Here is a 17,767-nt window from a genome sequence, read left to right as displayed (position 1 = left end):
CTTCAGTAGTAGAGGTGTGGAGTGACTCAGCACTGTTGACAGCAATATACACACCACTGGAAGTCTAACTACCAACATTTCTGAAGAAAATGGGGGCTTTTTACACTATTTTTACTGGACGTTTTACTGGATGTTTACACTACACAACATCAAAGGCAAAACTTCTTTGAAAACAGTACAGCGAGGCTCTGAAATTGGAAGTTCTTTTATTGCTTACTTTAATATATGGCCTCATCTGCTATATTTTAAAACCATGCAATTTACTTTAAAAAAAAAAGTAATAAGAAAAACAACTACAATTGATTAAATTCATTAAAATTCGTTAAATTAAACATACTTACATACACACTATCATCTGCTGAATACAAGCCTAAATAGAGCTTCAGTTAGTAAACAATACAGAACACCTGTGTAGTTTTGTTGTAATTCCAAATAATATTTCGGTTTCACTTTTTTTTTTTTTTAATAAAGTATTCAAGATATTAACCCAACTTTAGGATTAAAATTCATATCCTTTTTCTTCCATTCTTTGTGTTAGAACAATACACAGAATAAAAAGCTAACTCTTTCATGAAGAAGCTAACTGGCTTTTTTCTAACATAGAATAAATTGTATGGGTAAGGTCTCTATAAACACAAAGTATGCAAATCCATTGATTAGTGTTATCTTAAATCTAAGGGCAGCAAAATAAATCTGCAACAAATCCACTTAAGAAAGGTATACATAATTTACAACTAAATTAAGATGTCCCAGGACGAACTGAAAGAATTTCAAAGAAAAAAAAATCACTGTGATTCAAGATCAAGCAACTCAAACTGTGGCTCAGTTCACATAACCCAGGTCTGGAACCAAGAAAACTATAATTTGTATAGTAAAATACGGATATGATATTGTTTTGTTCTATTTTTTTTTCTTTTAAAGAAGTTATTATTTACTACTTCTGTAATGCAAACTTGATAATTATTTTGGAGAAATATCTGCTGCTATGCTTTTACACTTGTTTGAGGACTCAAGGAGCGTGCACAGTGAGGAACAAACCAACCAAACCGTCCCCCTCCCCCTGCTCTTTCCTTTCCCAATAAAAACCCCAGAAAACTGAGCAATAGGCAAGCTTAAGCTTGCTCTGCAGAAGCCTGCATGCTGGGCAGAGTGCTGAGATCAAGTTTCCAGACTTAGCAGGGAGAGTTACAGGATTCCATTCTGAAAGCAGTGAAGACTTAGTTTTATCAATTTGAAAATGCATTCTTCTGAGAGACTAACTTAAAGGTCAAAGATGTAGCTTGCTCTGAAATTGTAACAGACATATGGATTCTTGAGAATCTGAAGAAAACCAGCAGCTATAACAAAAAATGTGGACAACACACACTACTCTTCTGGATGTAACTTCATGAAAAAAAAAGTTATAAGGAAGGCAAGTAATTAATTATACTCACCAATATGTAACAAGAGGTTATGGGACAAGTTCTGTAGGTGGTAGTGTGTCTTCTGAAGTGATGTAAACAGAAAGGAATTTCTACTTTTAAAACTTTTTTCCCATTTTAAAAATCTTTTAAGCTGTGTTTTGAATTTCAAAGTCAATTGGAATAAGAGGAAATGCTGGAATTGCAGGACAGAAACATAACTCCAGCAGTAGACTGATGGTTACTTCTCGATTTCTAAACAGCATATCACATTCAGAATGTGGAAAGGATGGAAATGACATCCCTGTGTAATCAATTTTGCAACAAAGAGCTGTATTAACTCATGATTCACAGAAGAAAATAAAGGAACTACTTTGCCACATATAGTAACTTCCACCTCAGCATGTAAAAATCAGCATTAGAAGCACGCTAGATTGTTCTGTTCCAGTCAACATTTCCAGGCTGAAGCTGAGAGGAAGAAAACAACTGAGGATAAGTAAGGTAAGCAACTCCTTCACAGTCAAGAGTGTAGACCTTAATGAACAAACTACTTAAAAACACAGACGCAAATAGTTATGGACAGACAGTTGTTCATCACTGGAGACAAAGTATGTTCTCTTTGTTTCCAGTATCAGAAATATGCTACTTTTCAGCTGAAGGACACCTGAATTTCAAACTTCAGGTCAGATGGTTTAACAGCCAACCCCTTGAAATCCCATTTGGGACTTTAGGCAGTACTGAGAAAGCTGTAAATAAAGAAACATACTAGGCAGATGAACCCAAACTACATTCAAGTGGAAGTTTCTTTTAAATTACACTTTTTTGTTTGCTTTAGCAGCATTGTTTAATTTTGGCATTCTTCTGCCATGTCAGAAAAAACTACCACAGAGCTAGTTTTTATGTTGCTTCTTCTCAAAGACATGTAAGAATTTCAAATGAAGATAAGGTCTTAACACTATGAAAGTTGCTTATTTATGTATGTGATCATTCTTTTTCCCCTTTCAGAGGTTTCTTCATCAGAAATTATGACAAAAAGAACTGTTTTATTACCGTTTTCTAATGGTGCAGGAACAGGAGACTCCAGTCTGATATCATCTTGGTCGTGACGTGTGTGATTGGCAGCCAAACTAGCCCACTGTGATACCCAACGTTTACTTCCCGGGGCAGTAGAACCTTCCTAAGGGAGAAAAAAAGTAGAAGAAAGATGACAACTGCTTGATAAAATCATGCTCTCATTCCAAGTTTTCCTGGAATAGAAATGTCAGACACTATCTTCCTGGAGGAAACTGAAAAAGGAGTTTACTTCAATATATTTTAGATTTACCATTTCTAGAACAGCAACATAAATGACTCTGTGTACGGCTGCAAAATCAATATAGAATAAACAGCATTTCCTCACGCTATGAAATCATAAACATCAGGCCCCATAGAAAATATATTAGAACACGTGTCAGCTTCAAAGAAACACTGCCGGGTAGGGGAGTGGGCAAGAACTGAGAATGAGCTTCAAGAAGATACACAGGTTACCAGTTTAGAAGATCCCTTGTCCAGACACATTGTATTTACTTCATTATGGAAAGAATGCCTTAAGGATTGAAAGAGTAAGAAAATTGGTGATGGAAAGAAGAACAACAAATAATTTGTCCAGTCTAAATGACAAAAGAAGGAAAGATAGTTTTATACCATCCTATTGGCTAACAGAGTAGTCAGTGCAGTCAGTATCTGATTTTTTTCTTCAGCTGTTGGTTGACTTGCTTTCCCAATAGGAAACCCTTTTGAAATTTTGACAAGTTTTTAAATGAGGAAAAGTAAATATAACACTCAAATCACCTTCACACCCTGTATTCTTATAGTATGAAAAACATTTATTGGCCAAAAGCAGATTTCTAAATATAATGCAAGATTATTGTTTTATCCAATATATTAGAGTTTCTCTTGTTCCTCCAAAGACAGCAGACAACTATGGATATATGTATATGTGCATACATGGGCGGAATGCCGTTGAAGGCTTGAAATATTTTCTAGTTTAGATAGTCTAATCCATGGGATGCAAAAAACAAAATGCTGCAGATGAAAAGAGTCACTGTCTACAGCACTAAGGGAGTTACATAACTACAGGCAAGTCAAATCAGACATTGCAATTCAAGATCAACAGAAGAGATGGGAAGGACATGAAGATACGTGTAACTTTTAAAGAGAATGTGAAACAATTATTTCAGAGGTTACCTGAAGCTCTGCTTGACACTAATATTAAAAATGTAGATTTCTGCTTAATTTATTGGGCACTCTGGGATTCTAATCTTTGATCAGGAATTAATGGCATAAATTTTATGACATTTATTCAGCAAAAACAGAAAGCTGAAAAGGTGTCATCTAAATGTACAAGAACCTCTTTTAAATTAAAAGTTACTTAGCTAATTAAGAACACTTGAATTTATATTCCTGAATGTCTCTTAATCATAAGGATGACTTTAATTAATGTAAACAAGAGCATCATGAATCTATTTCAGATTGTTATGAACATATTATGCCAGAGATGCACCAAAGCACTTCTATGAACTACTACAGAAATGTCCGCATTCTGAATTCATTTCTTAGAATCAAAATGTTACAAAATTCAAATCTAACATCACTGAAGTAATGCATTTCAATGTTTCAGTTATTTATGGGCATTTCTGAACATGATGTAAGGAAGAGTGCCAGAAAGAATCATTTAACAAAAAACATGCAAAAACAAGCAGCATTTTGGCAGTGACAACAAAAAGCATTCCTATTGCTGATACTTTTCTTTCTTTTAACTCTCTAAACTATTTTTGCTTTGTTTCTCTGTCCCTACTAAAGCAATTAATTACAGCTTAAACCAGGCATGACAGTAGTCCTTCTTATCTTTGATACAGTGTTGGTATATCATCTAAGCAATTCCACTGATATGATTTCCAATAAATAATCAGTACTCTGAATTGCACTTTGCAGTGAAGTATGACGATTTGGCAAATGAATGGTAATTACACTGTTAAAAAAACATTTCTTACATAGCAGTGGATGCAAATGTGTGTTTTGTCAATTTTCTATATATACAAGCACAAACAACAAAGCTATGAAGTTCCTTTTTACTAGTAGTTAAAAAATGGATATTTTAATCCCTAACTAAATTGTTTTTTATTAAAAGCAATATGTAGCTCAATAATATAATCTAACATCCAGATGTGAAAGGTTCATATAGCATTAAAAAATCTCACATCCAGTTATCCTAATTTTCTCCTTATAATCCACATGCATCTTACAGGCTTTCAATAAGCAGTCCTCTAAGTCTTCCCTTGTAGACCAAGAGCCTTTCAGAAAAGCCAGGCTGACAAAAGAAGACCAACATTTTAACCGTGTGTTGAATCTGCTTTCCTTGATTACATATTCAAACTAAATCTGAGTGATACATCCACAGAAAAAATACCCATGGATTCATGAAGACGTATTATTCAGCCTGAAGATTCAGAGCTTCCATCTGTGTATCTGAAAAAAGACACAGCACGTGCATATGATGCCTAGAAGCATCCCCATTGCTTGGCATTTCAGAGCATTACAATAATTTCCAAAAAAATTCAGTAAATAGAACCCAAATAAGTTATTTTAGATGTATATTCCAGTCACTTCAAGTTCTAAATATCTGACTATGCCATCTTTTCAAACATTTACGAGCCATCTTGAAAGTCTTTTGGTCTCTCTCCCCTCTTCTGTTTCTGAACCATACTCCTCCGTGAGTGCTGACCTTTTTCCCCCAGGTTTCTCTACTTTACTAATAGACAATGATTTCACATTTCTTCATGGAACAACATTGAAATGCATTTCAAATCATTCTTTTTTCCTTCTGTTGCATTTACTCTACTTACACAGCAAAATCCAGCAATCACATCCATATCAGCTACCACATATCTGAACTGAATGAATTGTATCAGTCTGTTCTTGTAATGTAAATCTCTATTCCCTTAATAATGTGAGTAAACCTCTTTGCTCCTTCTCTGGCTTTGAATTCTCCTTTCCTAAACAAGAATGGTAACAAATCTCTTGCCAGTGTTCTGGAGATTCACTGCCATCTCTCCTGTCATGGTGCCAAGATTTCCCATTTCTGCTGCTAACGCACTGCCCAATGCCTTTTTACAGCCATAGGACACTGCTAACATAATCATCCTATATTTAATCGTAGCTCCTAATTTCAAACCAAAAGCCAATATCAAACTTCATACTCAATGGTTTCTCTACAGGATATGAAATTAGTGTAATTAGAACAGACAAACAAAAGGACACAGTCTCTGAATAGATAAGGCTGTTCTCCAGCTTTAAGGAGCAATACAGCAAATATTTACATCAAGTTACTTTGTGTTTGCAATATCAACACTTATTTATTTTCAGGGGCAAAACATGAAATGGGTGTTCAAAACAAGGAACACTGTAGCCAATAGCATTAATGACACTGTAAATAGAAAAATAAAAAAGAAGTGTGTCCTTAACAAGTACATCAAAAACAATGTTGATAAATCATGCCCATGATTTAAGAACAGTGTTTAGCATATGGTAACAGGTCACTGAAAATTAAATGGAAGCCAGGTGGATATATGCCAAAAGACTGCAGTATTTTTATTAAATGAGCTCATATAATCAGAACATATCAACAGCAAAAATTAGTCTCTTTGTTCTCTACCATTTAACTTGTGTTCTTAAATCTCCCTTACCTGGGTTGGCAAGTGGCAGCTTATAATATAGAAAATAAAAACATTTAAATATTTTAGATAAATGAACTCAGTGTTTTTACTGTTTAATCCGTAATCGTTGAAAAGGCAAGCGCATGCAGGCTCAGTGCAATTGTGTTAAGACATTTACTCTGCATTTTATCTAGTCTCCTGACATACACCACTTCAAAGTATCAAAGCCTGTCACATCAAAGGAAAAAGTGAGACTTTCTAAGAGAAGCGAATTCTACACTCTTCAAAGCAAGCTATTTATAACCTGTCCTGTAAAGTTAACATATCTAAGCTCAGAACAATCTCTCAACCCCTAAATGTTTTTATAAAACATTATTAATTTCCCAAGGCATCGTTTCCAACTTCCAAAATTGAAATCCCTCTTTCTATGTCAAACATCTTCTGATTTCATCTGTTTCTTCTAAATATCTATAGGTACAACCATGATGGGCAAATGAAACAAGCCTAGAACAGTGAGCTAGTCACCTGATGGTTTAGCCAAGACCTTCAATAAAGTTTATTCACTTATGATCTGCAGTTCAGTAACGCAGTAAGTTTTCAGAAAAGAGCAAGCAGAAAAGCTCATCTATGATGAGAACACGGTGCTCATACACTGCAAATCAAACACATTTGCCTCTCCCTTTCCCAATAACAACAAAGTCTGTTTTGGTAAAAAAGACTTTACATATTGCAGCCTTCTCTCCAGCTGAACCAACAGTTATGCTCCTGATGTCTCCCTGTTTTGATACTACAAAAGGCACCTCCCTTTTTCTGAATTAACTTATCTTTTTCTTCCATATATGCACTGACATGCTCTGCTGTTTCTCTGGTAAGCTTTTCTCCAATTGTCATTTGCCCTTGTCTCTTACTACACTAATTTGTGCGACATCTACATGGTTTGGTCTCCTTTACATACAAAACAATTTTCATTTTTTCCCTATGATGCCTCATAATAATCCTGCAAACTAAGACTATACCACAAAGCCCACTCCTCCTCCAATACATAAAGAAGGCTTATTTATTCAGCAAACAAAAAGTGACCATCTTTGTAATTTCAAGCTAATTCAAAGCAAGTTTTTGTATGCCACTGCCACAAGAGTGCTTAAACTTGTCCTACGATTGCAGAAGCCCTCTCAAATCAATCCCTGCAATGTGTAAAGTATGACATGTGGAAAGCACAATTATGGTCATAAAATTAGTCATATATTCTACTGCTGTTTACAAAACAAACAAACAAAAAAAGAAAGAAAAAAAACCCAAACGCTACAACAACAGAAATAGAAACAAATCGGTACTTTTAATTATCTTGAAAACATATTAGGCTTAAAAGAACAGAAAGGCATGAAAAAGAAGTAAGATAGTAAGGTTTCATTTACAGATTAACGCTAAGAAGCATGGTGAAAGGCAAAGTTTGTTGAACTCTACTCTATAACACAACCACCCTGGTATGATTATAATTTACTTGAAGCAGTGACCTTAGAAAAACTACTCCAAGAACCTAATCTAGACAGTTACATATTTAGTGTATCAGGATTGCACAGTACCTCAAAGACAAAAACTATGAAGTACACTTTTTCTATGGAAAGCACAAGTCAAGATACCAAAACAAGGGTATTTACATGGCAGGCAGATAGTCATACATAAGGCTCTTGATATGTTCTGGAAAGTTTCCTTACTTTTGAAGTTTTTTATTTACAGTTTGATACAGCCAGCGGAATAAACGTGGTGTGTTTCAGTACCCGATCAATTCTGTTCCAGTTTGAGCTGTTCTAACACATTTCAGGTTACAGTTTATCGTCCACCACTACATCAGAATGTCTCCCAGAATTTCAAACAATATAATTAGCATGTAGCACATGTGCATATTCTGAGTCATATAAAAGAGACACTTTCCTTTACCTAATCTTTCATCAACTGATTAAATTATACTGCTTCTGAGGCAAATAATAACGTATGCGACTTCTCATGAGTAGCATCTCGCTTGAGAACTGAAACCTTGAATGCAAAAACCTCCAGCTTTGTAACCAAGAAAAAATTGAAATGTATTTTTCCATTCATCCACCATTTTTTTTCCTAGCTGGCTTTCTCTCCCTCATTGAATGCATATAACATATTTCTGAATTCTAATACCTTCCCAATTTAACTTGGGAAATTGGGACATAGAAATTTCAGTAATACAGTAAAGAACAAAGAAAAATAAACTTATAGATCTGAGCCAGTAATTTCTAGGAAAAGCTTTGTTTGCTGTTTAATACTTATTGGCTAACTATTAGTGCTCTGTCTTATTGGAAGAAAAAGGAAGACCATCAAAAATTAAATTCTACCTCTGTGTCAAGAAATCCAGTTGTACTCAGTGGTCTTTTTTCTTCCAGCACTACTGTAGTAGAATTTATAGCCCAATCTTTTACTAAATCTTTCTGGTTCTCGTTGATAACAGGCCTATTATAATCCTGGCTGTCATCCACTCCAAATACCTGAAAATGAAACAAACCATTACACACATTAACTCAATACCATCCTGATATTATGTTTGATGTTAATGGATGGATGGTGGCATGCTGGATAGTGAGTTCATGTATTTTTGTTGTATTATGCTTATCTGACATCTGGTGAAATCTGCAGACTGAACAGAAGAAATGTCTACTGCAATTTAAAAAAGGAAGCGCAGACGTGTATGTCAACACTGAAAATTCAGGGAACTGCTAGCTGGAATGGTCACAGATGAAAAATGACACCGATGAAAGAAACAAATGGTGAAGTCAAAATTATTGCAGAATCCATTTCCCAGTCAATGAAAAATCAATAACTAAAACCGACCACATTTTCAGAATTTTGTCATGAGCTAGACGAAACAAATCTAAATGCTTACATTTGCCACTAACACTCTCATTGGATTACCGAATATAAACAAAATCTCAGTTTTTCATTTCTCGGGAATTTAGTAGGCATCAGACGTTAACCAGATCTCACAAACAATGCAGAATAATCTCGTTCATTATGTGCCTTGCCATGGTTCTGCTATACTGCTTCCTACTGATGCTTATAGCAATTTTACCATATCTGAGAGAAATAATTTCCCCACAACATTTAAAACCATTGCTCATAGAGAAAAATGCTAGAAAACATTAGGTATGTTTTAACTTTCACCACGGCAATTTCATGAAATGGAATTAAGCAGGACAGGCAGTCTACTGTCTGTCAAATTTCATGTGAGTCAAAGATATTAAGGAATATTCACAGCGTTCTGAATTTATGTATACTTCAAAGACACTTAACAGAATATTTTGCATCTTGAAAATCTACCGTTTAAAAAATTTACATTAAAGCTAGCTGCCAGAAAGGATCTGTAACATCAAAAATTGTTTCATCTGAAAGACGAAGGAAAAGGAAGAAAATGGAAATTATCCTCTTGTAAAAAAATGGCTTGTTCAAAACAGAACGAGCTACAGGGAATTATTATGTTTTTATAATTCAGTTTTGGACAGTAAAGCTAGAGGCTTAGTTAAACAGAATTCTGCATGATGTTAGCATATCTAAAAAAGATTCACCACTAGATGGCCACAAGCCATAATGTTTGTTAATGTTTGAAAAGCATCTTCTGCTATTGCTCCCTAGATTTGCAATCCATACAAGCACGTCCAGATACTCTTTTACATGACTTGCTTAAGAGTATTTTATAAATATTTACTTCTTTAGAAGAAGTATAACAGAACATAGGATTCCCCTTTAATGATCTATTTTTGACTTGTAATGTTGGGGCAATTTTTAAAGGTAGTAACAATTCGGCTATTATTCGGTGCCTCCTTTCTATGTACATATTGTTATCCTGCAGCCACATTCCCACTGTTTACTATACTTCTATTGCCCAGAGTTTTACACTTTCCTTTAAATAAAAGCCAATTTTTTCAGCTATCTGAAGGAAAATATGAATTCACACTTCCACAGCTAGAGGAATGAGGACTACACAATTCAATTGCAGTCTATACATTTCTTACTACTAGCTGGTGGCACACTTACTATGCCAGATTTCTTTACTTGTACCACAGACATCACCTAAGTCTTCTTTCTTTCAGCATCATCTCTTCTAGTCTTGGTGCTTTATTTAAGTAAATTTTGTTATTTTCCTTCCATTACTGACATTGCTTCAAAAGTAAATTTGATTTTTTTCCCCCCGTGTAAGGCAATACTTCCCACAATGAGATCCAAGAAACAGATTTACTTCTTAATACTACTTTGAATGTTCCCTCTGCAAATATAGCAGGGATATCAAAGGGCCAAAGAGGTACAGCAAATATTTGGTAATGTTACTATTATTTAGAAAGCAAGGGAAAGCATCTTCTTCAATAAATTAATAATTTGCACATACATTTAACTTCTAGGAACACTTGCATGCACAAGCAGCTGCACCATCGAAGTTGAATTGCTATGCTACCTCAAAGCTCTTCTTGGGAAGAGTGATCTAGCCCAGTGACTAAATTTCAGAACTGCGATATAAAATACCTCTTTAAATCCAGAAGTCATTAATAGATACTTAAGACTTTACATATGACAGCTATGCAAAAGTAAGATAATTCTTGCTTAACATTTGACAAAATTTAGAACATCTCAGACACATCAGAAAATGAGTACTTCAGGATTAACCAATCCACTTCTACTGTCTACCAAATAATGAGAATATGCCCTCAAAAGAAACAGCCATGGGATAACCTGAATGCTTGCGCTGGAAACTGTCTTGCTGCCATTGTCAGGAGGACAGGGGATAACTTGCATAATTTGAAACAAGAGAGATTCAGATGGCATATAAAGGAAAAGCTTTTTCAGCCCAAGAGCACCAAGCAAGGTTGCCCAGTCTTGCTGGAGCACAAACTCAGTCTGATAAGTACAGAGGTGACATGCAAATTAACTGATGGCAGAGTAATTGGACCTTGTTGTAGATGTTAATAAATGCTACCAATTTATCTCAGCAACAGTTTTCCAGTGTCATCACTTAAGACCAACTTTAGCCACCAAAACTGGTCATTTAAAGAAAAAAAACCTTAATCCAATTTCAAAAGTAACAAAACCTGAGTAATGCAAAATAAGCAAGACAGTTCTTCTGAGAAGCAATGGTGCACTTTTGGGGACAGCCTGAGTTACAGGACCAACTCTGAACATGTGCTCTGCCCTATTCTACAAGGGCTAATATTGGAGAAAAGAAGAGCAATCTCCTCTGGCAGACTGTGTGCATTTTCCCATGAAAGCAGTTCATGACTCAGAGCACACCTGCTTGTCACAAGAGCTGAAGCAAAGCTTTAACACAAGCTAGCTTTAATGGTCAGTTGTTGGTCTTCTTCACTCTGTGTCTCTCAGTAGATGAGTTCATATTGTATACAATAGATAACTATATCAGAGGTCAGAATAATGAGCTTAGGCTTAATGGACAAAAGTGACTGTTCTTTAAAATTTCTCTACTGCTAAGTGAGAATCTAGAAATTAAACAGGAAAGTTGAAGGAAACACTCTTCTGTATCAAAAGGCAGAAAATGGGGCAGCTAAATAAAAAAGAACTTCACATTTTCCTAACGTGCTCTTATCTACACTTCTAAGTACTTGAGGAAGAATCTTTTTTCACCTTTTTAAATGATACCTTTCCAGTCGTGTCCCACTAAGCACATTTCAGAATTTCTAACGTTAGGACGTTATAGCTGCTTTTTAATTTGAAGATACTTTCAGTTAATGAAGACCACCACCTTGCAGCTCCGAATACTGCAATTACTCAGTACTTAGCGTCCACTCTTACAATTCACCATCCAAATCATTACTGAAGCTACAGACATCAGTGAAGAAAAGGTCTTGTTTGAGACTCTTTGGATGTTCACTCAGTTTTATAGCAAATTAGGTATGTTAGAACAGGGATTCGAATGTTCTTCATACTTACTATACAAAGCATTAAAAAACATTCTGAAGAGTACTAACACAGATTAGGAGCACACATTTTATTTACCTAGTTTTAAAAGCCTGAGTTTCTGAAGTTTCCCTCTGCAGTTCTATTGCTTTAACACCAAGATAAAGGATATTTAGTAACTAATACTATTATCAAGAAAACAGAAGAACAAATAAATAACCAGGATCATAGTTGCAATTCAGAGAGCTATAACTAGGAACCTATCCATCATTGATAACGTTCGTGAACTAGGAGTAACAGAAAAACTCCCCTTCTTTTAGATCTGACCTTAGCAACAGCTAAAGCCATGTTTTGGAGAGGTATTTGACAAGATGATCATTTAAATGCTATTAAATTCAGTGACACTATACACATGGACCAGAACAAAACCTCCAGACAAAGGTGTATAAACATGAATTTAAAGATGAATGGCCAAAAGGGCAAACTGAATCCAAGAGGAAGGCAGACAAAGGACATAGGGTTATACTGTACAGTGCACTCAAGATAGGATCATGGCATAATAAACAAGGAACAAGCGATTCAACTTGAAATAATATTTAACCTTATAAAATGAAGAGAATGTAAATTATAATAGCAATTGTTTCTTAACTTTTTAGGGGAAAAGAAGATGATGGGTATGTTTGACTGTCAGAGAAGTCAAACAGAAGCAAATTTCAAAAACTGACTTGTGAACTGATGCAGTCGAACCAGCAAGGAAAAAAAAAGAGAGAGAGAGAGAGAGAAAAGACATTCATTTGGAAACGCAAGCTGGATTAAGACACTGTTTGGTTGGCTATGAAAGAACCAAAAAGTCTGAATAAGCCAAAACTCTGAGGATGCTTGATTGATAAGAAGAGAAGATTTCAAAGAGGGGAAAAAGGCACTGCATTCATACAGCAGGTAAAGTTGGCAATGCTGAGCTTTGAGCTTTGAACTCCTCGTAATTGTTCCAGAGAGCTTTATCTGGATGTTCATAATGTGCAGTATGTTGGTTGTTAGAAATCAAAATTTCTGATAATTGAAAAAAAGGACAAACAAGAAAACATTTTCCTTCCCCCTTGAAATTTGATGAGCCAGAGTAAAATGCTTCTTTTCACCTTGCATTTAGCCATTGTGTGAACTGTGTTTAACCAAGTTGCTTCTGAGATACCTGATTTTAAGAGTTTATGTTTGTTCCTGGCAGTTAGCTGAGCTATTGCAGACGAACAGACTGTGTCCTGTGCAGGGAACTTCTCAGGAATTCCTGGGGATTTTCACAGAAGCTGTTTATGGCATTTTAACTGTATATTGAAGACTCAGAACACAAAACACACTGATATAAAAAAAAAGCTACATATGTAAATAAAAAAGAGCAACGTGCTAAGCTTAATAACGTCCTCTTACCAATAGCCAGTTACCTATTTACAAACATACATATTTTGTACTTGTTTTAATGAAAAAATCATTTTCTTCAGGATTTCAAATTCAAAAGGAAATGATAAGTTTAGGAACTGTAAGACTCCATCCTCATCCTCCTCATTTTCCCTCATTGTAGAAAGAAAAGAAGTTGCAAACATCCTGCATTCCTGCTAAAATTTATGTGCTCAGATGTTTTGATAGGTTTTCAGCTGTTCTACTGTTGGTTTTCTTTTTACTGTTTTTCTTTTTTTTAGTTCTATTCATGAAATACAGCCACTCCACAACCAAGACAGTAAGTAGGGCTAAAATGCATTCTTTCTGGGAAAAAAAAATCACTGAAGCAGTGATAAAAGCAATTAAATTCACAGAATGTGAAAAGGCAGATGATGAGAAAGCTATTTTCTGAAAATAGATACATCTGTCCCGGTTCCTTAGCAGTCTTTAAAGCATTCGGAATATTTTTCTCCTGCCTTACTTCCCATTCTTCGATCCTTTTCACAGAGTTTGCCATAGATGCTACTGCAAAAAATAAATATCATCATGTGGATATAACATATTGCCATGAAAAATATTTCCCCCTTCCCTGCTCTGATGGCACCATAAAGGCATGTTTTGGAAGTTCATAGTTTTAATAACACACATCAGAAGATATATTTTTTAATATATCTTTAGGGTCCTAAAAATATATATGTTCAGCTGTCTATAGATCCAGGTTTTGAACCAATCCCTACTGTGCACTGCACACTGCTTAAAAATGATGGAAAACATCCAAATTAGTCTAACAATTCTGAGACAGACTGATATATATTAGAAATGTAGCCATGTAATGAAACACCTACTTATGATTTGGTCAATCTTACTTCCAAAATATTTGGCATTAGTCTGAAACTTGTCAGTCCACAATTTCTCATTCAGCAGTTATTTTATGCCTAAGACAATGGAGGTATTGCAGGTACTTTCACAGTATATGCAAGATTATCTATATAGCTTTAAAGTCTACAACAAACAAGACAAGATCTGGCAAGCAAGCCTTCTGCACACTTAAAGGATACAACAAGAAAAAACACCTATGGAAAATTATGCAGTCAAAAATTAAGCTGTTTAAAATATATATATTTTAAAAGTTATTATAGATAATGATACCTCATGCTATTTGTCTATGACCGACCTCCAAAGTCGCTTTGCATATTAAAATAATCTGATATTAAGCAGTTTCATTACTGCTTGCAACACAAAAAGCAATAAAGACTCTCTAATTAAGAAGTCTTAGCTCAGCAAGGAGAAATACAGAGCAGTCCTTGAAGAATGCAACTTTAGCCAGTAACTTAATAGAGTATTAATAGAGTACGAGCAGACAAACCCCAAAAGCAAAATGAATGAGGAAACTCCATTTATTGTAATGTCCATTTACACGTACAGTGGGGAAAAAGAAAAGAAACAATTGAAACAAGTTTTATCGTAAGCAGAAAGACGAAAGATGTAGGAAATGAAAATAGAAAACCTGGTGTCAGGTTTTCAACAGCAGCGCTGTCACCTCCTAAACTATTACAGCTATTCCAGATTTATAGAGAGGAAAAAGAACCTCACGACTGAGTCAGCAGAACAATATTCTGTGTATATTCTACCTGTGGTTTATAATTGAGTATATAAAATAACCGAAGTAATCGATGAGGACAAAAGAAAACTTTATCCGAGGCCAATGCTTCCATATGCACAATTTGCTAAAGAATTCCAGATTCCTTGTTTAGCAAAGCTGATGAGATTCAAAACAGACGTATAACTTTTATTCTATTTATTTTCTTCCCAGGCATGCAAAGAAGCCTAGCTCTGCTATAGTGAACTCCTAGAAAACCCAAACCCACACAAATAATACTCTTCCTACACTCTAAAACCCCCCACAGAGCCTGCACACAACTCAGTGAGTCGCTTCTCATTTATTGCAATACTGCATTAAAATCTTTGATATTCCAAATACCTCCACTCTCACCTATTAAAATTTAATACTGGTATTTTGACTTATTAAGAAGACGAAACTCACTGCCCGGATAATTTGCAGTCTTTCTATTAACAAATAGGAAGATGAACTGCAGAAACTTCATTCTTAATTACTTCATCCACTGAGAGACTTACCTTTCGTTCAGGAACATTTCATATCTGATGCATTAGATTAGAAATTTCTTCTCAAATGAATGGGGTTTTTTTGTTTGTTTGCTTTTGTTTTTGATTGTAAAACACACATAATTTACAATTCAGATCAAAATAGAGTTGCTCCGAAAGTAGTGCCACCTATTTTGTTATGTTGATCTACAACATCAGAGGCAGACAGTGGTGGTATGGTAGTAGAGGTTGAATCTTCCCACCAGGATTCCATTACATGCTGTTGCTGTGTGACAGATGGCAGCAGAGGGGCAGTCTGACCAAATGACATCTGACATGGAAATACATATGAAGCAAAGGTGTGGGACGGAATTCCTCCATGCTGAAAATAGCGCACCCACTGACATTCACCAACGATGGATGTGAGCATAGTGAGGCACTGGGTAGTGTATTTCAGCAGTGGTGACAACAGATCACCTCCACTGTTGCCAATTTTTACAAGCACAGCATGCAGACTCTTGTTCACCACTGGTGAAAATGCCCAGCTGATGGAGGTGATTATGTTGAAAACTACTGTTTCGTAGCTGAGAATTTGTTCTATCAAACAGTGTTATTGTGCTCTTCGTATCAGTTATAGTTTCTAAGGAAATAAGTAAGAGGCATTACTTTCAGAGTGACCCATTATATTCCATAATAGAAAAAACTGAAATCTTATTACTGTTTCTCTGTCTACTCTTAATAATATAGTTTAACCCGTACAAAATTCAAGATTGCTCTGTTTTATCTTTTTAAACTTACGCTCCGAGGCTTTTGTTTTGAGAGCACTGACACACTATTTCTAATCGTTCAAAGCTGGCCACACATCAGAGCTGCTTATTCACACTGAGGAAGTTCAAATGACAGCACAGAAGAAATAACTATTAGTATTCATGAAATACTAGCTAACTGCATCAGTTCCTATCATGGCTGATATAAAAATGGGAATTAATTGACATAAATGAGTTAAATGGGCATATACAGGTTATATAGAGATATTCATATTTGCATAAAATGTTCAAATCTGAAATCTTGTTGCTCATCATCTTAAGTTCTGCTTTTTTTGTATCCTAAAATCAAATCTCTTTGAGAAAAGAGGCTGTTAATATGCAAAAACTTAAACAAATTCTTTTCCTACTCATTTCAGGCTTTGAACACATATTTATAGGTTGTTTGCTTTGCAGTGACTTTGCCTGGGAGATCTTAATGCCTTACCTAATCTTCATTTTCACAAATTTCTATGGTGTTACAGGTTGTGAAAGGTCCATGCCTCAATTTCTTTTTATTTTATTTTATTTTTCTTGAGCCACTTATTCTAGGCAAGCTACAGTCTATTCACTCCAAGACAGTCATCACTGCAGATAAATGTTTCTACCCATCTCTTTGGGAAAAGTATTTCAGAGAGAAGTTTTTTTTCTGTTAGGTAGAAAGCATCTTCCTGCTTCCTTCTGATTATTTTTGTATCTTTCTCACATTCTCTTTTCAAATTCCAGGTTTTAAGATGTTTAAGAAAAAAAAAAAACAACAAAAAAGAAAAAAAGAAAAAGCAGACTGCCATTTGTTAATTTAAAATCTTTTTCAGCTTTAGTCTCTTTTTAGATACTGAAAGAATAGCAGAGGGAGAAACGGACCCTTAAATTAAAGAAATATGTTGAATAGAACAGGACAGCATCCTCTACTGATCATTAGATTATTATTCACATAAGTATCTGTTTTGCTTGAATACTTCCTAGATTCACTAGAAAAAGGCCATATTGTTAAATATAAATTGTTTTGAATATATATTGTTTTCAAGGCAACAATATGGCACAAGATTAAAGTCTTATCCAATTTTTTTTTTTAAACTACATACAGACATCATCTCATTTTTCTGAGAATTTGAACTTCAATTTCCCAAATATTTCTCTTGGATCCTAAACTGAGAAAAAAGCATTATCAGTCATTACTTGAATAATAAATCATTGATTGATTTTTGACAATTTAATGCCACACCAGTGTTTGTGATTATGATCTAAACACTTTCTTGAAATAGAAAAGAAGAGAGTCTTTGCCTAAAAGATTAAAGCTATGGCTAAGGATTTGCAAATGAACAAGTAATGCAAATTAGTCTGAAGATTCTCAACCTTTCTTCCAGTAAAAAGACGACAAAAAATATAAAGTAAAAAAAACTACCCAAATCCA

General features: G+C 35.0%; 1 protein-coding gene across 12 annotated transcripts in view; it reads right to left on the bottom strand.

Annotated features, from left to right (window-relative positions):
* Positions 1–17,767, bottom strand: part of CEP170 (centrosomal protein 170) — an 88,936-nt gene that overhangs the window by 26,179 nt on the left and 44,990 nt on the right. For 11 of the 12 annotated variants that reach the window (XM_015283969.4, XM_040697395.2, XM_040697398.2 and 8 more), the window contains 2 exons: positions 8,458–8,607; positions 2,451–2,577 (listed from right to left, as the gene is read on the bottom strand). In XM_015283969.4, the coding sequence (XP_015139455.2) occupies positions 2,451–2,577; positions 8,458–8,607 (277 nt within the window). The remainder of the gene's footprint in view (positions 1–2,450; positions 2,578–8,457; positions 8,608–17,767) is intronic. The other variant, XM_040697401.2, reaches the window with a different exon arrangement.

This window comes from Gallus gallus, chromosome 3 (assembly GCF_016699485.2).
Source record: "Gallus gallus isolate bGalGal1 chromosome 3, bGalGal1.mat.broiler.GRCg7b, whole genome shotgun sequence".
NCBI classification, from domain to species: Eukaryota; Metazoa; Chordata; class Aves; order Galliformes; family Phasianidae; genus Gallus; species Gallus gallus.
This window is presented reverse-complemented; position numbering and strand designations above follow the sequence as displayed.